This window comes from Ambystoma mexicanum, chromosome 10 (assembly GCF_040938575.1).
Source record: "Ambystoma mexicanum isolate Mex_15411 chromosome 10, UKY_AmexF1_1, whole genome shotgun sequence".
Taxonomy (NCBI): Eukaryota; Metazoa; Chordata; class Amphibia; order Caudata; family Ambystomatidae; genus Ambystoma; species Ambystoma mexicanum.
Genome location: NC_090932.1, coordinates 269,199,663 through 269,224,132, shown reverse-complemented (window position 1 = coordinate 269,224,132; position 24,470 = coordinate 269,199,663). Strand labels below are relative to the sequence as shown.

The window sequence follows — 24,470 nt, the reverse complement described above, 5'->3', positions numbered from 1 at the left end:
CTTTTTCCCCCTCTCACCCAGTATTGTACTCTTTTTATGGGTGACCTTTTATGTCTCTCCATAGTGAATGGTCGGAGTTATACTTCCCTATAACGTTTGGGCTTTGGCTGGGTTGCCCCTGGGGACTTCCCTGTTAATCTCTCTTTAATGTACTTGGGGGAACTACTGTTCCCATAGGGTAAAGGGGGATTTTCATTCCCCTGTAATTTTATATAGTAAGCCTGCACACCCCACCTTTTGTGGAGTGCTGGGAGGGGGGGGGGAGATGCAATGCATCTCCTTGCTTACTTATCTGTAGCATTTTTGTTACAATTGCAAGTTACTTGAATGGCTGGTGGAAGTGGTTTTACCTTAGTGACTTTAATCTTCTTACTCACAGGCTGTCAAATCAGCCTCAGTAATGCATAGAAGGGCCACCATTTTGCTAAAATGGTGGGCTCCTTTTATCACCATTTCTCATTTGCTTGTAGTTCCTGAGGTCTTTCACTACCATTCTAGGCATGAAAGACCTCAGTGCAAGTTTTGTCTTCGGCGGTAATCCTTTGTATTCCAGATCCAGGCTTACGAGTGTCTGAGAAGGCAGGACGCAAGGGAGAGTCCAAAACTCTGCAGCACTTCGTCGTTCTCCTTGCTTGAAGGGAACCCAGTCTCAATGGGTGACAGGGTGTTCTGATTGAGCACCCAGACTGCCCCTTTCTGTAAACTGCAGGGAGAGATTGCAGAAGTTGTGCTGTAGTTCCGGATACATTCCGGACCTGGAAGCTGCTCACAAGATGACCAATAGATCACAAACCAAATTGGAAGATCAAGAAAAGCGATTTCCATCAACCGGAGAGCCTGCTGTTAACGGAGCTTGATGCAACCCTTCTTTCCAATCAATCGGGGCACCCAAATCCGACGACTCCTACCCTGAGGATGGTTAGATCCACCAAGTTGGGGGGAATTCTAATTTCTGTGCTAATTCCCTTCAACCTTAGAGACCCCCACGTCTTTTGCTGAACTTTAGGACTTTTTCATTTTAATCTTGGAGTGAGTGAAACCTTTTTTCACTCGTTTTTACCTGATTTGGATTATGTTTCTTCTGTTTTTGGAGTTTGTCAAACTCCATAGGCATCTACTTTTTGTATGGTCACACACTGCACCTTCAGTGCAGTGTCGCAGAGAAAACCTTTACATTTCTCTTAAGGTTTAAATATCTTTTCTTGGGTGAACTACAGTTCCCAAGAATAGAAGAATAGTAAAGTGAAATTGACTTTACTTCCCTTTTCTCTTTGTAGGTCCAGCACACACCATCTTATGTGGACTGCTGGTGCTGGGGGATTCGGGGGGGGGGGTGGGGGGTTTACAGAGTAGCCCCTTATCCTACCTACTCATGTAACATTTTTTATGTTACCATCACTACTTTAAATGGCTGGTGGTAGTGGTTAAATGTTCCTAGCATTGTGCTTTTCTACCTCAGGCTGAACTCTCAGCTGCAGTACAGCACCCAAGGGTGACCATTTTGTCAAAATGGCCCATTCTTCCTTTTTTTGCCATTTTCTGTTTGTGAGGTGTTTCTTGGGTTTTACTCTGCGTGCCAAGCCAGGTTTGAGCCCTTTGTTTGTTTTGCCTTTGGCGGGTTTCAGTTCTGAAATCCACCTCTGGCTCCCGTGTTAGGCAAGAATTGATGTAGTAACACTGTGCGAGACTACATAACACTTGTTTATTTGGTATTAGGTAAACCACCTTTTGGTATCTGGCTCGGGTCTGACTTAAAAACGATGCACTCGATTCTGGTGTTCCTGTCCCCTGGCACTAGATTCCTGCAGCAGCAATGGATGTATAGCCAGCCGAGAGAGGTGTTCCAGTCGATCTCGTCTTGGGGTTGATTGGTCCCACCAACCTAAGGGGAGAAGTACTCTTTTGCAGGGCTTCTCTAGTCGATGCAAATCGGAGCTTCAGCACTGCAGCAGGCCTTTGCCGGGCAAACCAATGGGCCAGGAGTTGCAGCAAGCTTCTTTTCCAAGTTCTTCTTCAGATTCCTTCGTATAGTGGTTGACTCTGCCTTCCTTACAAAATACCTCGGCAGGGTCGCTGTGCTCCAAAGCCAGCCAATCCCCTTTGGGTGCATTCCTGTAACCAAGGAGACTAAGCACAGGGAGTTTAAGGAACCTCCCTTGCTGCCTGCCCTGCCAGATGCTGGAGCCAGAGGTGGCTTCACCAGTGAACCCGCCAAAGACAAAACGAACGAAGGGACCAAACCTGGTTTCTCGTGCAGAGTAAATCTCAAGAAGGACCTTTACAACAAGAAATGGCAAATAAAGACTGTCTGGGCCATTTTGACAAAATGGGCACCCATAGGTGCTATACTGCAGCTGCGAACGCAGCCCGCGGTAAAAATAGTGGTAGGAAAAGTAAACCACTGCCACCCGCCATCAATTGTAGAAAGGGTAAGATAAAAATGTTACTTGAGAAAGTAGACAAAGGGGATACTAAGTAACACCTCCAGCACTCTATGGCAGATAGTGTGTGCTGGGTCTACAAAGTTACAAATCTAAGTAAAGTCAATTTCACTTAACTACTCTTGGAAACAGTAGTTATCCAAGTGAAGTTATTTAAACCTTGGCAGAAATCGAAACAACTTCTCTCTGACACTGCCCTGAAGGTGCTGTGTCGCAATGTAAAAAGATGCCTATGGAGTTTCAGACTCCATAACCAAAATAACCACAGTGTTCAAATCAAAGAAAAACACATGAGTGGGAAAAAGGTCTCGCTCTCTCCAGGATAAAACTGAAGCCCTAAAGTCCAGCAAGGAGCTGGTGACTCTAAGTTATAAAGGAATTGCCACATTCCTGCGAACTCTCCTGAACAGTCTGGAAGGACAGGATGGGGAAGGAGGGTCCCGAAACTCCCCTGTCTCGAGGAATGCCTGAATGCAACCAGTCCTGATTAGCTGGCTGTCCTTTCAGGACAGCTTCCCTGCTGCCTGATTGACAGGCTATGCTGTGCTTGAATGGGAGATACCTGCTTAAAAGGCGAGGGTTTTGGGACTAGAGGCAGAGTCGACCACTGGGCGAAACACCAAACAAAGAAACCGTGAACGCTTTCTGCATCCTCCTGGACCTTTGAATTGCCTGTTGAAGCCCTGCTGCTGTGGTGAAACTCCTTTTTCGATTAGACAGAGAAGCTCCGGAAAGGACGACTGCTTCCCTTGGGTTAGTGGGACCAACTAACTCGGACGAACTCCACTGGACCAAATTCCCCGAGTGGCTGCACTTCTTCGCTGCTGCAAGAATAAAGTGCCAGGGGTCGAGAAATCTGTAGTCTAGTGCAATGTCTGAAATCCAGCTAGAAGCTCCAAGAGTCTCCTTGGGACCCTCCAGAAGCAGGACGACCAGAGCTTGAGTCCCCTCACCAGAGTGCAGGACCCAAGGAGTGAAGGAAGCCCAACTGGTATCCGAGATTCGCGATGGTGCTGTTTACTAAGAGCTGAAACTGAAAAGTGCTGCTGAACAGAATGGTGCCTGTAGCTGCCAACTACCTCAAGTGCCGCCGCAGGAGCCCTCCAGACGTCCTTCCTCTTGTCCCCAAGACTGAGGCTCAGGAACCCAGGGTCTGCACAGAATCCAGCTGAACCACTCTTCAAAACAGAGGTACTGTTTAGACTTTGGGTACTTGCCGCATTGTCTTTATAGCTGTGCTTTTCTCAGTTGGGAATTGCATTGGCTTACCTTTAGAGTTGATTCCAACTATCCTTCCACAGGCTTAACAGCTTGTGACCATACAAGTGATTTTTTTTAATTTTTTTTTTTTAATACAATTTCTCTAACTTTGCAAGACTTTGATTCTAAGGAGTGCCTCAGCTCCATAGACTGTTTCAAATAGACTTTGGCTGTCCTGGCTCCGCGCAGACTCTTCTAGCCCATTGACTTGTATATTGTTTGTCCCTCATAGGTGGTAACTTGTTTTAAACTGTTATTGCTGGGAAAGGCTGGTCTAGATTTCATTGGAAGATTCAATGTGACCGCACATATACTGAGAACCTGTGTGACCTTTTTCCTTCCTTAAACCTTTCCTTTCTGCAACCTCAGAATCTGCAACGCATAACTAGTGATGTTTAAATGCCATTACTGTCCTTGTGAGTGAAGTCCCCTAAGGGTGTAAGAATTGTGTCAGAAGCATTTCCAGCGAGTATCCGCTAACTTGTGCTGATTCTGAAAAGTAATTTTAAAGTATATTTACATTGTTAGAGGAATTGCCTTTTTAAAGAATGCTTAATTAAAAATTGATGTTAAATAACTATAACTGAGACCATGAGTGCAAGTGTTAATTGGTTACTTGTATTTATAAATGTCATGGCTACAGCTCTCATTTACCCGTTTTGAGATAGGCCTGACTGCTCCGTCACTCTACCAATTTGTGTAGTACAGACCTACACCAAAAAGTGGGTTACCTAATACCAAGCAGATAAGTGTTGTGTAGTCAGTGTGACTGCATCAATTCTTACCTAACACTTTTATGTTGGTTTTGCTATGAATGTTTTGTTCCATTTGTAATCTTGGACATGCAGGTGAGTGGAGCCCCAGCAGGACCCTCCTGGGACCTGGCTAGCAGTTTTTTTCTTTGCAAATTGTCCCCTTGTCCCGTGTGCTGACTTTGTTCCCAGGCTCTTTCCAGCTTCCTCCTCCCTGCTCCCGCCTCCCGAGCCCTGTGATTGGTTAGCAGAGAACCCATTGCAAGACCCACCAGCCCACGCTGCATCGTGCATTCCATTTGTAATGTTGGACATGCAGGTGAGTGGAGCCCCGCAAGGACCCACCTGGGACCTGGATAGCAGTTTCTTTTCTTGGCAAATTGTGTCCCCCTGCCCGGTATGCTGCCTTTGTTCCCGGGCTCTTTCCAGCTTCCTCCTCCCTGCTCCCGCCTCCCGAGCCCCGTGATTGGTTAGCAGAGAACCCATTGCAAGACCCACCAGCCCACGCTGCACTGATAGGTGCTAAAGATGGTAACCAGCCGCCAACAGACGCCAACAAAACTGTGTGTGGCATGGGTGGGGTGCAGAGCAATCACTCTACTCCAGAAAGCCCTTGCCACTCTACCTTACCTCTCCATAATGTAGACTACCATAGAATTACAATATGCATACTTAGAGAGATTTGTGACCACCAGCCTAAATCCATTCTTGGCTTGACTGTAAATGTTGTATTGCATTACACACTTACATACTAGCCAATGTTAACTAGTGACACACCTATGAAGAATGGTCAAGATTAGCCTGTGTCACATCTAGATAGAAATGTGAATGTTAGCATGCGCCACACTCGGATACAATTCTTAACCTTAGCCTGCGTTGCATCTAGATAAAAATGTGAATGTTAGCATGTCCCACACTCAGATACAATTCTTAACCTTAGCCTGCGTTGCATCTAGATAGAAATGTGAATGTTAGCATGTGCCACACTCAGATGGAATTCTTAACTTAAGCTTGCGTCACATCTTGACAGGATTATGAATGTTGGCACGTACTGCACTTAGATGGAATTCTTAACCCTAGCCCGTGTTGCTTCTAGTTAGAAATGGGAATGTTAGCGTTTGCCACACTTAGATGGAATTGTTAACTTTAGCTTGCATCACATCTAGACAGGATTATGAATGTTAGCACGTGCCACGCTTGGATGAAACTGTGAATGATGACAAGTGCCTGACATCTAGATAGAATATTGAAGGTTATCAAGCGCCACACTCCGATGGAGTAATGAATGTTAGTAGGCATCACACCTAGACATAATTGCAAGGACAGCAATGCCAACTAACCAATCCACTAACAATTTCATTCCTCTGCATACACCTCTCAAACTCTAACCAAACACAAGCCTAAAATGCAGCAATCCGCGCAAACTTCACTACACTGCACCAATAAAACAAACCCCAAATAGACTTGCACCACAGCACACGACCACTACCGACCGTAAAACACCCCAAGCCCAGCCAACGGACCCACCGGGCTGAGGCTGCCAACAGCACATCACTGCTCTCTTGCACTTTTCCAGCTTTTTCCCACTAACTCACCCCCCAAACCCCCTCCCTCTTTCAGAGCCGCCAGGGGACCACTCCGGTGGTGATAGTGCACGGTACAAATATCCTTTAACATTTAGTGTGAGTGGCAGTTTTGTGTATGCTACCAGATTTTCCCTTAGATCCTAGACTAGGTAGGGAATTCCCTGGTAGAGTAGACTTAGGTTTTCTTTGCATTTTCTGTTTAATGTGAAATACTGAGAAAACTGCAAGCAGTTGTCCGCCTTGCATTACTGAACCCCCTCACAGTAGCCACCATCTTTGAGGGCCATAAGCTCTCCAAAGGGCCACATGAAGATTTGCCTCCGCTGTGACATCTGGATGAAACTCGGTGGGGAAAAATGGTCAAAGCATGATGGAAAACAAGCAAAGCAAATGTTGAGAGGATATGCACCTACATCAAAAGGATATGCTATCTTTCTCTCACAGATAAACAATCTACTCCTATGTCACGTCCCCTTTCTTCCATATTTATGGGAAATTCCTCCGTCCTGTGGGATGGGACCAGAGCACTTTGTAAAAAGCATCACATTTAAAAACAGTGTCCTTCCTCTCTTTTTACGCAGGGTACCGCATGCGGCCGTAACCCCGACCTCCTTAGGTCTGCCCAGCGCATCACCCATCAGTTATTTTCTCTGCACGTTCGGGACTGGGCGCACTTGCATCTTCGGAAGATTTTTTCCTTCCAGTGTCCTTTTCTTCTGCTCTGGCTTAGCGGTCGCGTGGTAGTCTGTCTATGCCGTTTCAGTTAGATTTTCCTTCTTGTTCTTCCTGCCAATGTCGCTTCGCTGGGGCGGATTCCCATCCTCTTTTGTTTATAGAGTGTTTGGGTCCGGATCACCGGTGGGACTCGTGCTTCTACTACGATTCCCTTTGGGTCCGGGCACTTCAACGCCGTCTGGAGCAGTGGGAGGAGGTGTTTCAGCGCGTTCCTCCTCTGCATTTTCAGAGTTTTGTCGACTAAAAGAAGAGACGCCCAGTAAGTTCTTTAGTTTTTAGGGCACCCCGACCGGGGGACTCGTTCTCGCGGTCTTCCCGGTCCGGGAGGGGCTTCAATAGCTCTGTTACCGGCGTTTCCCCTGCGGTGCCTTCCAGGCCTAAGAAAAGTGCCTGAGTTTTCTCCGAGGGCCTCCGTAAGGGGCCGGCTCACACCAGACTGCAATCCGACGCCCCTCCTATGGGGGCTATTCAACGGCCCAGTTGTACTGAGGCGTTGGGTACCGGAGCTTGCTTAGAGGTCTCCTTGTCTGGAGCTTCCCATACAGATATCGGGGCATGCCCTGAGGCCTCGGTAGAGGCTTTCTGTACCCAACCAAGGTTCGAGGCCCTTCGTGAGGGAGCTTTTACCGGACCCTGGTCCGAGGTTCCTCTGCCTGAGGCTAAGGTGACCGATAGAACTGAGAGGCCTGTCAAGGTCTTGTCGGTGAGGTGGATACCTCATAGTTCCTGCCCTGGTGGTGATGCCAGTTCTGTTGAGGGGGCACAGAGTGAGGTCGCTATTAGTAATTCCTCTGTTACCAGCGTAGCCAAGGTTCCTCTTTTAGAGCCTACTTTGGCTCATAGTATGTCTCAGAAACCTCCTAGGCCACACAGTACCGGCTCTGCTGAGGTTCCTTGTGTCAAGGCTAAAGTCAAGACCCCTGACCAGTCTGTGGAGACCCCTGCCTCACACATGTGACGCAGTTCTCCTCAGGTGCTGCTCGAGCTACGGCAGATATTTTGGACTCCTCCCTTACACCTACGCCATCGGCGTTGGGTGCTGGGAGCATTTTTCTCAGCTGAACATCATTTTCCTTGTGCGCTGTTTCGTCCAGTTTGACTGGAATGCTCGAATGCCATTACTGCACACGGTCTCGCTTCCTGCGGCATCTGTGCCATTGATCTAGGTCAATCCGGCTTGAGACGGCCATTTTTGGCAGGCCTCTCCCTTGAGGCCCTGGAGCTAGTCCTCTCAGGAGAGGCCTCCGCCCGCCCCAGTGTCTAAGCCTTCAGCGGAGGCTGCCTTTTTCTGAAAACCTCAGAAGCTCATGCACTCTGACCCCATGAAGGAGTATTTCAGAGTTCTTTTTTAAGGAAATCTGCCCTCCAGTGTTGAATTCTGTGCCAATGGTTCCTGTTGTATCACCGGTTGTTCCGGCCACTTTTCCACCTCCACCTCTGCAGGTTGGCCCACCTCCAGCCCTTCCACCCCTGCCTCCCTTGTCTCCAATAAACAAGTCTTCGGCAGAGCCAGATGTGACGCAGGTCGAGCCGGACGGGTTAGATGACACGCAAGGGGATCAGGATGGCTATTACCAGTCCGCTCTGTTGGGGCGTTCCATGACCGGGTACTGGACATGATGGCTCTTCTGGACGTTCCAGTGCCTGAGGCACCACCTCCGCGAGAAAATTGTGGATGAGGTCTGCAAGGTCTGTGATAAGCCACACTCTGGACTGCATGTTAACAAAAAGATTGACGCTCGTTATAGGCTTCATACTTCGGAGGAGGTAGCCTTAGCGTTTTGCCCGCTCCCTTCCTCCACAGTGGTGGCCGCCACGCTACAATCCAGACCGGCTTCAGCATAGTCTACAGCGGCAGCTCAGGTTCTGGCCAAAGAGGACAAGCTACTTGACTCTTTGTGGAGGAAGATCTTTGCTAATTCGGCCCTGCAGTTGCACCAGGTGAACATGAAAATGTGGAAAGGTCTGTCGGAATTTGAGGAGTTCATTCCTGCGGACAAGCTGGATGATTTTAAGGCTGGCTTGTCAGATGCCAGAGTCCTGGCGCAGGATATGCATGAGGCTGCGGCGGATCATGTCGACATCTCGGCTCAGACCTTATGCTTGGCGTGGACACCTCATCAGGCTTGGCTTCATGACGCAGTTTTCCAAGGAGGTTCAGGATAAAGTTCTGGACCTTCCCTTTGATGGCAAAGACCTGTGCCATTCGTCAACGGATGTAGAGCAGACTAAGACTAAGGACAGCAACCAGATAGCCAAGTCCCTGTCCGTTCTGGTGAAACCTCCTTTCAGGGCAGAGAACACCATTGCAGCCTCGGTCCTCTGGTGTTCAGGGGTTTCTGGATCGAAAGATACGGAGAGTCGATCCTCCAGCTGGAAACTTCAGTTGGCATCAGCAGCAAGGCCGTTTTTATTTATTTATTTTTTCTCCCTCTGTCCTCTGGCTCCTCCTCAAGATCTGGGGGTCTCACCACCAAGAAACCTGCTAAATGAGGTTTTTCGGCGCTCGCACGAGACCCTGGTGGGAGGGCGCATTGTGTCTCGCTGGGAGGCGTGGCAGACATCGCCGAGGATCGGTGGGTTTTGGCCGTTGCTCTGGCAGGCTTTTGCTTGCCCCTTCCCCTACCCCACCCTTCAATCATCCCTCAATCCTCCCTTCCAGCAGTCGTGGACACCCTCCCTCAGAGCTGAAGTCCAGAAGCTTCTGGATCTCAAGGCAGTGGAACCCGTTCCCCCTAGGGGGAATGAGGGGAGGGCTTCTACTCCCATCTGTTTACAGTGCCCAAACCCAACCAGGCTGACTTGCGCACCATCCTACACCTTTCTCAGTTCAACCTTTCTCTGCCCCAAGGGAAATTCAAGATAATCACCCCCTGTCAGATAAAGTCCTCTCTACAGAAGGTCGACTGGTTCAGCTTGGTGGATCTTCAGGATGCTCATATGCATATCCTCATTTGGAGCCCGCATCGGAAATACCCACAGTTTTCCGTGGAGGAGGAGCATTTCCAGCTTTGTGTGCTCCTATTTGGTCTCAGCTCGGCACTGCATGGCCTTCCGAAGATGTGGGTCATTGCAGCTTGTCTTTGGCTACAGGGTATCCATATGTATCAGTATTTGGACGATTGGCTGCTGCGCAGTACTGGTCCACTGAAAGCTACGAGCAATCTTCATTCTCTCCTCCAGCTCCTGTTCCAGCTTGGGCTGTCGGTGAACTGGCAGAAATCCTCCATGACGGTCTCTCAGGACTTGAACTTCCTGGACTTTTTTGTTGGAACACGATCAATTGCAGAGTGTACCTGACTGGGGACAGAATGGCGGATCTGTTGGCCATGTGTCAGGTGTTTATACAGTCGCAGAGCCTGTTGGTTCCAGAGGCTTCTGGGCCTCATGGTTTCGTGCGTGTTGGCTCTTCCTCTTGCTTGCCTCAAGATGAGGCATACGCAGGTGGCTCTTCGGAGCTCCCGGCTTCAAGCAGTGCATCCAGATTCCAAAATGATACTGGTTCCACCTTTCACAAGGACATGGTCGTCTCTCAGAAATCTGTTTGTGGGTTCATCTTTCCAGGACCCTTGCCCACTATTGACTGTCACAACAGATTCCTCCCTTCTGGGTTGGGATGCGACTCTGGTTCATCTTCAGGTTTTCGATCTTTGGTTGCCACAAGACAGACGGCTTCATATAAATTATCTGGAGCTCTTGGCGATATTCCTGGTGCTGAAAGCGTTCAAACCAGGCATTGTCAACAAGGTGGTGTGTGTACGCACGGACAATGAGGTGTCCATGTTCTATATCAACAAGCAGGGGGATGCCAGGTCTCCTCTTGTGGATATTGCCATTCAGATTTGGGAATGGGCCATTCAGCATGGTATCTGGTTGGTAGCAGTACACATCCCGGGCCAGCTGAATGTCACTGCAGATGCCCTCAGCCGACAAGCAATTGTCAGCTCCGAGTGGGAACTGAACACGGATATCCTCAGATATTTTTTGCAGTTGGGGCACTCCAGAAGTGGACCTCTTTGCAACGTCTACAAACAGGAAGCTTCCACTGTATGCCTCCAGGAACGGGCTCAGAGTCTCCTCACGGGGGCATGCTCTTGAGATTTCATGGCACAACATGATGGCCTACGCTTTTCCGCCCCTTCCTCTGATCCATCGGGCGCTTTGCAAGCTGAGGAACAATGTGAATTGCACCTTGCTGTTCATAGCCCCTTGGTGGCCGGCCAGGTTTTGGTTTTCGGAGCTTCAGCATCTATCTGTATGCCTGCCGCTCAAGATTCCGCTGGTCCCTGATCTGCTTCATCAGAGCGATCAGCAGCTGTGGCACCCCTCCCCACAATCGTTCATCATGGCGGCCTGGTGCCGAGTTCAGATCTTAAGAGCGTTTCAATTAGTTTGCGGTTAACATGCGCATCATTCAGGCGGCCAGGAAACCCTCTACAAGATCTCGGTATAGAAGTAAATGGCATAGTTTCTGCCACTGGTGTTTGGCTAAGCAGCTGGACCCCAGGGAGGCTACTATCGACATGGCCATGTCTTTTGTTTTGCATCTGGCAGAGTTTGGCATCCATGTCTTGTTCTGCAGGACTTATTTATCGGCTGTTGCCGCTTATTTGTCCACTGACCAGTGCTCGTTTGCACTGTCGAATCCAGTCATTAAAAGACACTTTGCGGGCCTGATTCATCTTTATCCTCTTGTTCGCAACCTGCATCCAAGGTGGGATTTGAATGTGGTTCCTACGGCCTTGTGTCATAAGCCTTTTGAGCCCATGGCTACTGTCGATTTTAATTACCTTTCGTGGAAAGTGTCCCTTTGCTGTGACTTTGGCAAGGCGTGTAAGTAAGCTTCAGGTCTTGTCGGTGGAGCATCCACTCCTTACTTTTCATAAGGATAAGGTTGTCCTGCGAATGAATCCCACCTTTCTTCCGAAGGTGGTCTCTGATTTTCATTTGAATCAGTCAATTTCATTGCCTGTCTTCTTCCCAGAACCGGCCTCAGAGGCCAAAAGGGTCCTGCACTGCCTGGACGTTATATGAGCCCTTAAGTTCTATCTGGACAGAACATCTGAGCTTAGGAACTCTTCGCAGCTTTTTGTGACCTTCGGAAATCCACAAGGAAAGCCGTCCTCGAAAGCGACCATCTCCCGATGGATCGCTGCCTGTATTTCTGAGGCGTATACCATTCAGGGTCTTTGGGCCCCAAAGGGAATTCATGCTGTTCTTGTGCGGGGCAAGGCGGCTGCCGTTGCCTGTCCAAAAATATGTTCCGAGAGACCATCGTGAAAGCGGCTACATGGGCCTCTCTATCGACTTTTTGTAAGCATTACTGTCTGGACCTGAACTCCAGGGCTGATGCTCAGTTCGGTCAAGCTGTGCTTAGGAACCTGTTTCAGTAAGGAGTTTTCCATCCACCCGTAATTCCTGTGAGTGCTTGGGAATCTCCCATAAGTATGGAGGAAAGGGGACGGAACGTAGGAGTATAATAAAGTTACTCACCGTAGTGACTATCTTACTCCTAGTCCATAGTCCCCTTTCCTCCATGCGCCCACCCGCCATCCCCTCTAAAATGTTTCCTCTGTTATTGCTTAAAGGTCATAGACCTGCCGATAGAAAAGGATTGATGGGCGATGCGCTGGGCGGAGCTAAGGAGGGCGGGGTTACAGCCGTGTGCGGTACCCCGCATAAAGAGGAAGGACACATTTTTGAAAAATGATGCTTTTTACAAAGTGCTCCGGTCCCGTCCCATAGGACGGAGGAATGTCCCAGAAGTATGGAGGAAAGGGGACTATGGACTAGGAGTAATGTAGTCCCTACGGTGAGTAACTTTGATTGAACAACCTTTAGACCCAACCATTTAGAGCCACAACTTTAGAATTTTATTTTATTTGCAAGATGACAGCAGACAGCCCAAGTGTTCAGAAAATGTCTGAGATTTTGTAGATTATCAAAGATCTCAACAAATTCTGCCATTCCTATATATTGTGGTTGGCAATTACTTGCTTTTCCAACAACCTGTGGACACATATGCATTCTGGGGTGGGCTACATTGTGTGTGATACTAATACCCCTAACACCTTTATGCAATTTCTCAGACTTCACCTATCTGTAGCAGTCTTCATACTAGATAAATCTCACCAGTGTGTCTCCTATCTTGTTTGCTTTGTAGTGTGGAAAAGGAGGTCGGTGGTATGGAGATTGCCCATGAAGGCATGATCTGGAGTTTGGCGTGGCATCCTTTAGGACATATACTCTGCTCTGGATCAAACGACCACACCAGGTACAGTCCCATTTAGGGGTAGAGGCACATTTGATTGGATGTACTGGGGTTCGGGCAGGTTGAAGACATAAAAGCCATTATGTGTAACCTCTAACATATTTTTCAGCTGTGGAGTTGTAATATGTAATACCCTATATTAAACTAATCTTTTAAACATTGTTTCAAACCTCTTTGATGCCAAGCTGTGCATAGTCCACGTGTAACCTGTGTTCTGACGTTTCTGGTCTAGCTAAACCTGTATGGTGTCATTCAGTTTTGACTGTAAAGTACTCAGTGTGATTTTCTTGCACTACTTTCACAGCAAATTTTGGACCCGAAATAGACCAGGAGATAAAATGCGTGATCGATACAACCTAAACCTCCTGCCAGGAATGTCTGAGGATGGTGTAGAATATGGTGGGTTTTAACTTGCTTTTTTCACTTGGGGTAGAAACTTTGACCCTCTTCAAGGATGTCATAGGACATTGCAGCATATGTGGGACAGTTCTCTGCACTTGCAGTTACTAGACATGGAAAATGCTTACTTAGATAACATGGAATTACTTGGGGACTTCAGCACATTTGTTGTTGCTCTTGACTCAAAAAAGATTGTAAGGTTACTGTTGAATACAGGGGGAGTATCTGCCAGTCCTTTGGGACTGGGGACCTAGAATCTCAATCTCAGTGATGATGGGTAACTGAAAACCTCTGCAAGATATTTGACATGCTATTTTAAGTAGGACAATTTCCTAAGGTATGCATGAACATGCAGATTTATCCTAAACTTGTAGCTAAAGAAGTTTGAATCCATGATGAGCTACTAACTTTTGAGGTTCGGATTATTGTTGGGAGCTAGTGAGTTGGGTAGAAAGGTGTAGAGAGAAGTTTTAATGCTTAAATTGAATTTAGAATTTTCAAATCAATTTTCACAAAGCTGTACATTGCTTTCACTTTTCCCAGATGACTTGGAGCCTAACAGTTTAGCTTCCATTCCGGGAATGGGGATTCCCGAGCAGCTGAAGATTGCAATGGAGCAGGAGCAACTTGGTAAGATCACGGTTGATGCTGAAACTTATGTACATGGTGTACATTCCATCATGATGTGGTTTTTGCTGGATGCAGTTACACCTACTTTTACAGTCTTCTTATGTTCTCAGTTACTTAACTGCTTACAGGAACACAACTGCAATCTTTACGTAAAACGTGCACAATATTGCCTCTATTCACTTCAGATATTCTGATTCTTAGCCCTTGATGTCTGTCTTTTTACATTACACAATTTTATTTTGATCTGAACCTAATCTTGATTTATGGCCCATCTAACTAGGTGCTTTGCAGTAGGGTGATGAATGCAATGAACAAAACATAATTTTGAGATGAAAATCCATGGTTCTTTTTTGTCTGCTCTGAGGGCATTGCAGACCTTTTAAAATTATTGCGTTTTAAAAGGCCCCCATAGTTTTTGCTGTGTTTTAATATCTGAAGTATATTTTGGTGTAAGAAGTTTTTCTTTTCTTTTTAAACCTGACTTACCAATTTGACTCCTTTTGTGAATTGTCTGTGCTGGTAGCACCTATGGCTTCTGGGGCACGGGTGACTGTTCCCCTTTTTGTCCTTGGGTGAGTCCCTTCACCTAGGCCATGTTTTTGGAGCAGGTTGGTGGCTGGGGTTTACTTTTTAAAACATGCCACTACTGTGCCACACATGTGACTCCAAGTTACTCCCTTTGTTTTGTGTAGAAGCCAATATGGTTACCTTGTTTTAATCTTTGTGAACCAAACCACTTGAGGTTGACGAGAATTACCATATTTGATGTTAGGAAAGTTTTTCTAAAGCCCTGCCAGTCTTCTGAAAAACTTGTCACTCTGGCCGGCCTCTTGGCCCTCTTCCTGCTCCCACCTGTGAGGCTAAAAACCTCAGGGTCATCTTCGACTCCACACTCTCCTTCTCTCCTCACATCTGACGTCTCTTAAGAAGTCCTACTACCAGCTTCACCTCCTGATGTATTCTTCCTTTCCACTGCTTCCCCCATGAGCTCACTGTCTCCAGAGCTCTGGTTCTCTCTAGGCTGGACTATTGTAATAGCCCCTTTCTAAATCTGCTGCCTTCTACTCTCGGCAACTCATCTAGAAAAGGACTGCGAGACTTGTCCTTGGCCTGAAGCCCAGGGGTTGCATCTCTCCAGGACTGAAATCTCGGCATGGGTTCCCAGTGGCTGCGAGGATTAAGTTCAAACCCCTCTGCATTGTCCACAAGGCCTTCTGGGGTCGGGGGCCTCAATACCTTAAACTCTTTTCCTAAATATCTTCCTTCCTGAGCTCTTCGCTCATCTGCCTCCAACTCCCTCAGGGTCAGTCGCTTCTCCAAGCAACGAGTTTGTGGTAGATCTTTCTCCTCCCTCCCTGAAACTCGAGGAGAATCATCTCCGGTTCCGGGAGCACCTCAAAACCTTTCTCTTTGCTTCTGCTTTTTCTCCTCCTCTCCCCTGCTGAACTCCTGGCTGAAACTGAAATTGCACTGGTTACCTGGCCACCCTCTGTTCTTGGGCCCATTCGCACACCTGCACTGCCTTCCCGGCAAACCTTGCACTTTGGGACTGTTTTCAGTATCCCTACAGTCCCACTACCAGCACTTGATACCTGATGTCTGCACTTACCTATGCACTTGCCACCAGCTGGCCGTACGTTTACTTTATTTTATTATCCCATGTACAACACTGTCCCTTCACCCCTCCCCATGCACTTGCGCGATCTGTATGACACCTGCCCTAGTAGGATTGTTGTCTGTCTTCACTCTATTTCCCCTCCCTTGCCTCATCGCGCCTTGAAACACTTGTGTATAGGTGTGTTATAAATGCCATATCATATCTGAGGCAGTACACAAGCTCTACTCCTAGTATAAGGCTGTCCATGCTACTCCCAAGCTTAGGTGGTACAGAGCAGCCACGCTCATCTTATGAGTGATGAGGGCTGGAGCTTGGTACAAAGAAATTGTAGCATACATATGTTTCAAAGAAACACTGAAACACTATGTATTATAAAAAATAAAGGGTTTATTTTAAATACAAGTAGACCATGATGATTCTTGGGTAAGTATGTACTATAACATCTTATAAACACAATCATAAAAACCAATTCACTACCTATGGTATGCAAACAAAGGTATAACCTTATTTTGAGGAGCAAGAAACAAGTCAAGGTGAGTCGAGCAAACCTAAGGTTATACTTTCATGATAGTAAAATACTATTTGTTAGGGAGAATTTTCAGAAATATGCTAATTCCCTCTACCTTGGAGACCCCCAGCAACTTTGCTGGATTTTGAGGGCTTGATTTTTTAAACCTGGAGAGAGTGAGACCCTTTTTTCCCACTCATGTATTTTAATGTGATTTTGTACTGTTTCTTTTGGTTGTGGAGTCTGGCAAACTCCATAGGCATCATCTTTTACATTGTGTCACACAGCACCTTCAGTGCAGTGACACAGGGCAGTCTTTCAGATTTCCCCAAGGTTTAAATACCTTTTATGGGATAAACTACTGTTTCCCAGAGCAGTAAAGTGAAATTGACTTTACTTAAATTTGTAAATTTCTCGACCCAGCACACACTACCTTACAATAGGGAGCTGGAGGGGTTACTTAGTATCCCCTTTGTCTAGCTCCTTGTGTAACATTTTAGTTGGCCTTTCCTCGCTGAATGGCTGGTGGCAGTGGTTTACTTTTTACTACCATTATGGGATTTTACAGAGGGCTACGTTTGCAGCCACGGTAAAGCACCCATGGGTGCCATTTTTGTCAAAATGGCCCGGTCCTCTTTTTGTCGCCATTTCTTTGTGGAAAGGTCATTCTTGAGATTTACTCTGCGCGCCAAACCAGGTATGGTCCCTTTGTTTTGTCTTTGGCGGGCTTCACGAGTGAAACCCGCCTCTGGCTCCAGGGTGTCTGGCGGGGGCAGGAAGTGAGACAGGTGCCCACAACTGTGTGCTTAGTCTCCTAGGAGACCCAAATGCACTCTGTAGTGATTGGCCAGCTGACTGTCTGGCAAGGACAGCCACCCTGCTGGGTGACTGACAGCTAGGATTGAATGAATGGGAGAAACCTGCATTAAAAGGCAAGGCTTTTTGGCTTCGAAGGCAGAGTCGACCACTGAGCGAAGGAATACAAAGAAGAACTTGAAGAGGATGCCTGCTGCAACTCCTGGACCGTCCTGCTGCTGTGCTGAAACTCCAATTTTTGTTTCGACTAGAAAAGCACTGTAAGGAATGACTTCTCCCCTTGAGTTGGTGGGACCAATCAACTCTGAAGTAAGCCACCTGGACATCCTCTCTGAGCTGGTTGAAATTCCACTGCAGTTGCTGCTGGAACCAAATAGCCAGGGAGAGGAACACCAGATGGTGCATGTTGCTTTTAAGCTGGCCAAGAGCTCCAGGAAGATCTTCCGAACTCCCAGGAAGCAGGACTGACCGACTCTGAGCCACCTCAACAGAGTGCAGGACCCCAGATGCAAGGAAAGCCCATCTCGACAGCCAGGAACCACCGTGTTGCTATTTGCAGCAGACGCGAGGAGCTGAAACACTGAAGAGCCACTTGTTGGAAAGATTACTGGTTGCGAGCGGTGACCGTCCCATTGTAGTGCTGGAGTCCCCAGAAGTTCTCCATCTTTTCCCCATGAGTGAGGCCCAGGAACCAAGAGATCTGCAGAGCTGCACACGAACAGAAGTCATCTGCTGCACTTTTTTTCAATACAAAGGTTTTGTAAAGTCTGAGAGAACTTACCTCTCATTGTAGAGTTGTTTGGATCTTCTACTACTCACAAGTCTATCCAGCTTGTGGCCCTACATTTGATTAATCTTTTCTTCAAAGACTTCTAAAACATTGTGCAAAGACTTTTCTACTTACCTACCATAGGTGTTTCGTCCTATATAAGACTTTTGCCCATTGACTTTGGCCTAGCCCGTTAGACTGAATGACTGCTTAGGGGATCTAAATGTATTTGCCTGCTTAAGAATATTTGTGGTCTCTTGTTTGTTCTAATAACCTTTTCCTTTTACCAACTTCTATTAGTATTCTAAATGCAAACCGTAAGATATTGAAGTCACCTGAGGGTGTAGGTTGTGCCTGTGGGCCTTCCCAAAAGGGTCTTCACTGATTTTAGAATAGTAAGAGTGTGTTTTGAAGTGTATTTGAGTGTTACTTTTATATTGCTACCTTCTGAAGAAGGCTTACTCTAACTGACTGATACACAGAAGGTTTCTTGAATAAACAATTATTAATGTAAGTGTCTATTTGGATACTTGTCACTGTGAATCTGTGTGTAACTCCCTTACAGCTCACATTGGCCCCTCTTGAGATAAACCTGGATGCTCAGCACGCTACCAAAACTGTGTAGTACAAGCTTATCCAATATTGGGTTTCCTATTACCTGTAGTCAGTTGTAGTGCCCCCTAAAGGCATCAACTTTTTGTTTGGTGACGTACTGAAGGTGCTGTGTGTCCCCATACAAAAAGTAGATGCATATGGAGTTTGTCAGACTCCAAAAACAAAGGAAACACATAATCCAAATCTGGTCAAAAATACATGAGAGAGTGAGAAAAAGGTCTCTCACTCCAGGGTAGAAATTAAAAGTCCTAAAGTGCAGCAAAGGAGCTGGGGGTCCCGAAGGTTGAAGGGAATTAACACAGACATTAGAATTCTCCCTAACACAGTGGGTTTAGTTGAATCCTGTAGACATTAATCTTTTAATATAGTGGGATTCTTTTTAATACTGTGTATTGTTAGGCAAAGTGTGTATGCAGTACCCTCTGGGAACACTATAAACAACTGACTACAGGTATAGGCAACACAACCTTTGGTATAAGCTTGTACTACACAGTTTTGGTAGCGTGTTGAGCAGGCAGTCTTCTCTCAAGAGGGGAAATGTGAGCTGTAGTGGAGTTGCACAAAGATTCACAGTTACAGGTATTCAAAAACTCTTACACTCAAGGTTTCTTGCATAAACATTTTATTTATCAGTTATAAAGCCTTCAGAAGGGAGCAATAGAATAGTAACACACAAATACACTTCAATACTGTACACTGAGTTTCTTGATCAGACAAGGCCCTTTTGGGATAGCCCATTGACACAACCTATACCCACAGGTGACTTCAGCAACAAGGGTGCAGGGGACAATAATACCTTACTGTTGGCATACAGAATACTGTTTAAAAAGTAATATAAAGGCAAACGTTATTAGAACACAAGAAATACAAATGGTCATAAGCAGGGCAAATACTTTCAGTTAGTAAGAGAAGTCATTCAATTCAATAGGCTAGGCCAAAGTCTTTGTATAGGATGCAGCACTTCAGGTAAGTCAATGGAAAAGTCTTTGCACAAGTTCTTGGGGTCTTTGGTCAAAAGAAGAATCAAATCTAGGGCCACAACCTGATTAGACTCTTGAGTTGCAGAAGTTTCAAGCACTTCCACAGTAAGAGGTAAGTTCTCTTAGCCTAGTTTTACAGTACCTTAGTAAAGTAGAAAGATGCAGCTGACGACATACAGCTCTGCAGATCTCATTGTTCCTGGGCCTCAGTGGTGGGGATAAGGAGGAGGATGTCGGGACTCCTGCACTGTACTGGCACCGTCAAAGCTGGCAACCGGCAAACTTTACTTTCAGTGGCTGTTTCGCGTTTCAGCTCCTTGCGGTACAGCAAATGGCAATAAGCGCGGTTCCTGGCTGTCAAGGAGGACTTTCCTCACATCTGAGGTCCCGCACTCAACCGAGAGGGGAGTCAGGCTTGGTCAGTCCTGCTTCGTGGGAGTCTGCAGGATTTTCCAAAAGCTTTAGGCCAGTTTACAAGCAGCGCACACAATCTGGTGTCTCTCTCCCTGGCTCTAGAGTTTCCTGCAGCAGTTCTGGGGAAATTTAACCAGCTTCTGTTGATGCGAACTTGGCGATTCGGACCTGCAGCAGGGCTTCACTAGGCAAGCCAACGGTCCAGGAATTGCAGCAGCCGTCCTCTTCAAGCTCTTCTTCGGTTCCTTCGTCCAGTGGTCGACTCTTCCTTCCAAGCCTACCAAGCCAAGAGACCCGCCTTTTATTCAGTTCTCTCCCATTCATTCCAGCCCAGCTGACACTCACCCAGCAGGATGGCTGTCTTTGCCAGACAGTTATCCAGCCAATCACCACAGAGTGCATTTGGGTCTCCTAGGAGACTAAGCACAGGGAGTTTCGGACACCTCCCTCACTTCCTGCCTACCTTAGACACTCTGGAGCCAGAGGCGGGTTTCACTCCTGAAGCCTGCCAAAGGCAGATGAACAAAGAGACTAACCCTGGTTTGGCGCGCAGAGAAAAACTCGAAGTACCTTTCCAAAAAGAAATGGCTAAAAGACGACCCGGACCCGTTTTAACAAAGGAGGCTTTGACGCCATCTTGAAAAACATGGCTCCCGCGATTTAACATTAACGGAGCTGCGAACAGTTCGCAGTCGGGGTAAATCATGGTAGTTCATTGTAAAACCACTGCCACCAGCCATTCTGATAGGAAAGGGTAACATTTCACTTTTACATGAGCAACTAGACATGGGGGGATACTAAGTAACCCCTCCAGCACTCTATTGTAAGATGGGGTGTGCTGGGTCTAGAAATTTACAGGGCTAAGTGAAGTCAATTTCACTCCACTGTTCTGGGAAACAGTAGTTGATCCCAGAGAAGGTATTTAAACCTTGGGAAATTTGAAAGACTTCCCTGTGTCACTGCACTGAAGATGCTTTGTGACACAATTGTAAAAGAGGATGCGTATGGAGTTGGTTAGACTCCATAACCAAAAAGAAACAGTGTATAACATCACATAAAATACATTAGAGAGTGGGAAAAAGGGTCTCGCTCTCTCCCGGTTAAAAAAAATCATGTCCTCAAAATCCAGCAAAGTTGCTGGGGGGTCTCTAAGGCAGAGGGAATTAGCACATTTTTGAGAATTCTCTTTAACATGTATTCCTTAAATGTAATTTGGTATGCATATCATGCTTCAACCCAGACTCCAGCTTCTAAGCATGGGACCTGGTATTGAACGTATGTTGCTTTGTGTTATCCTCCCGGTATTTATTTGATCTGATAGTTAGACGTGTCACTTAAAGTATATATTTTTCGATAAGTCAGCATGGTTTATTTTCTATTGTTGTGTGAGGACTAATCATACCTTTGTGTCGACCTGCTTCCCATGCATCAGAGTTGAGCTTTGTTGCTCTGTCCATGTTTACTACCTTAAGAGAGGTTTGGTTTCCCTTTCTTGTCTGCTGTGTTTATCCCCATTAAGGACAGTGGTTGTAGTGTTCTCGACAGATGATGGTACAAAACTGCCTTAACAAGGGCTGTGTACTCTTAAGGAGCAGAAATTAAATGCAATGACCGAATGACCTCAGCCGAGTCACTCTGATCTCCAAAATAAGTCTGAAAACCAAACAAGTAAAGTGGGAGAAGCACGGCACAAAAAGAGGGGTCCCCATAAAATGAGACGGCGGAGCCCCTCCAAAATGGATTTCTGACCTTGCAATACTACCTTGCCATTGTTACCCACAAGGAATCAAAGAATGTCTTCTACTTGTCTCTTGAGATACATAGGCTGTGAAAAATCTCCCTAACAAATAGTTTTAATGAAATGAAATAATTGCTCTAAATATTGTGCCTTCTTGTTGCATTACACTTGCAGGAAAAGATGAATCTGCAGATTCGGAAATGACCATTCCAGGCCTAGACTGGGGAATAGAAGAGGTCCTGACTAAAGACCAAAAGAAAGTGCCTCAAAAAAAAGTGCCATATGCAAAACCCATTCCACCCCAGTTCCAGCAGGTTGGTATATATTCAGAATAGAAAATGTTCTCCTCAGTAGAATCTTTCTCTGCGATTGTAACGGAGAATTCTCATAAATGTGCTAATTCCCTTCACCTTGGAGACCCACAGCAACATTGCTGGAGTTTGAGGACTTGATTGTTTTAACTGGAAAGAGTGTGAGCCTTTTTTTCCCACTTTCATGTATTTTGATGCGTTTTACTTGTGTGTTCTTTGATTGTGGAGTTTTAGACATCTCCATAGGCATCATCTTTTCATGTCGCACAGCACCCTCAGTGCAGTGACACAGGGGCGCTGTTTAGGCTGTCCCAAGGTTTAAATACCTTCTCTGGGTGGGATGAAGTACTGTTTCCCAGAGAATGTAAAGTTAAATTGACTTTACTAGTCTTTTTACATGAGTATCTAGTCACAGGGGATACGAAGTAACTCCTCCAGCACTCTATTGTAAGATGGGGTGTGCTGGGTCTAGGAATTTAAAAGACTAAAGTCAATTTCACTTTACTTTCTCTGGTAAACAGTAGTTTATCCCAAAGAAGGTATTTAAACCTTGGGAAAGCCTGACCAGGCTTCCCTGTGCCACTGCACTGAGGGTGTTGTGCGACACAAATGAAAAGATGATACCTATGGAGTTGGTTAGACTCCATAACCAAGGGAAACGCGAGTAAAACACATTTCAAAACACATGAGAGAGTGGGGAAAAAGGGTCACTCTCTCTGGGTAAAAAAAAAATCAAGTCCTCAAAATCCAGCAGGGGTCTCGAAGGGGAAGGGAATTAGCACATTTATGAAAATTCTCCCTAACAGTCAGTGAACTGAAAAGCAACTGCAATTGAAAATTGCACCCCAATGTTAAACTCCCCTATAAAACTGTTATCCTGAATCAGAGTTATAGGTTTTTACTGTTCCTAGAAGTGTTCCACTATTCAGAAAAGTATATTGTCCAGTTGTCTTATGTGATTTCTTGCTAGGCATCACAGCACAAATGATAGTGTCTACTACCCTATTATTACTTACTGTTGGTAATCTAAAAGTAACTATTGGTTTTGACTTCCCTAGAAATACTGTTGGGTGTTCCAAATTAGGTTATTTGCGTTGGTCTGTGTACCTTCAAGTATAGGGGTGTGTTTTTCTATAATCTGTTTATATGATCTGTGACGGTACTTTCCCCCAAAATTTATCTGGGCCTACTTGTATTTAAATAATTTATTTTTACAATGCATCGTTTTTCTGTTAGTTTGGACCAGTTGTACTACAATTTCTTTGTACTGATTCTACACCCCTCTCTCCCTCCTAAGCTAAGCTGCTCTGTCTACTCTACCCTATTACTCAGTTGGTACAGCCTTATGCTAAGAGTGGGGTCTTGTACCGCCTCAGTTGAATGATTTTACTAAACCATTAGTTGGTCTTCGGAAAAACTGTCCTAACGCGGACCGTTTGGATGTAGTGTCTACTATAGCGGGTGCTCATCACTGTCCTGTTGTCCTAGTTCATTAGTCAGTCCTATCACCACCTTCTCTGAACCTTCACATGTAGCCTGTCATGCTGGCAGTGCAGATTTTATCAGGACTTTAATATTGTCGACATTCGGAAAAGAATTTGTTACAGTTCAGCCTTTCTCATAAAAGCTTTTCATCATTTTATGCATACTGTTGGTGTTACAGTGGCTTCTCATCTCTTATCACCCGATTATTTATTTTTCTGTTAATTTCAGGCATGGATGCAGAATAAAGTTCCCTTGATGCCACCATCTGAGACAGTTGTTCACAGGAAGGAGGAGATCAACATGGATGATAAGAAAAAGACACAGGCTGAGATTGAGCAGGAAATGGCAGCCCTGCAATACACCAACCCGCTACTCCTAGAGGTATATAGAACAATTCTGTGGCTATAAGATAGAATTTGAAATCAGCATAAAAACATTAAGTACATTTTTCCCAGAACTGGTTAATCTTCCTGACCTGGGTACCCCAGAACATTTTGTTTTGTTAGTGGGATATTTTTTCTTAATACCTCAGTGAGTGGGAACCTTTTTCCACACTCACAGAATCTTTAACTCTTTGTATGGGTGTCATTTGGTTGACTCTCCATTGTGTCTTTTTAAAGTTATCCTCTTTAACAACTTATTGGCAATAAGTGCCTGTTGTTGCTGGGTTGCCCTAAGGGCTCCCCTTTTAACTTTCTTTTACTAACCTTGAGAGAACTACAGTTCCCAAGGGTAGAAAGGATTGTTGGATCCCTTTTTACATTTTAAGTTAAACCAGTACACCCCCACCTTTATGTGGAGTGCTAGGGAGATTCAGTGTATCCCCTTTCACATTAAAACTGTACCAGTTCTCTTACAGGTACATGCTTACCTTCAATGGCTGGTGGCAGTGATACCTTGTATTAATTTGGTGCACCTTTACCACAGGTTGTGTGTTCAGCTGCAGTAAAGGCACCTAAGGGTGCTCATTTTAACAAAATGCCCCTGGTCGTCTTTTTTTGCCATTTTAGTGCTTCTTTTCCTTTCTTGTTCCTTCCCCTGACATCCAGGGCGGGACATTCCTTTGTGTGATTGTTATCTTAGGCGGGAGTCCCTTGGACTCCTCGCCCAGGCTCCAGTCTGTCTGTGAGGGCAGGAAGCGA

General features: G+C 46.0%; 1 protein-coding gene across 2 annotated transcripts in view; it reads left to right on the top strand.

The window, feature by feature from the left end:
• Positions 1 to 24,470, top strand: part of WDR33 (WD repeat domain 33) — a 935,332-nt gene that overhangs the window by 712,299 nt on the left and 198,563 nt on the right. For both annotated transcript variants that reach the window (XM_069617826.1, XM_069617825.1), the window contains exons 11-15: positions 12,938 to 13,048; positions 13,350 to 13,444; positions 13,988 to 14,074; positions 21,707 to 21,846; positions 23,557 to 23,709. In XM_069617826.1, the coding sequence (XP_069473927.1) occupies positions 12,938 to 13,048; positions 13,350 to 13,444; positions 13,988 to 14,074; positions 21,707 to 21,846; positions 23,557 to 23,709 (586 nt within the window). The remainder of the gene's footprint in view (positions 1 to 12,937; positions 13,049 to 13,349; positions 13,445 to 13,987; positions 14,075 to 21,706; positions 21,847 to 23,556; positions 23,710 to 24,470) is intronic.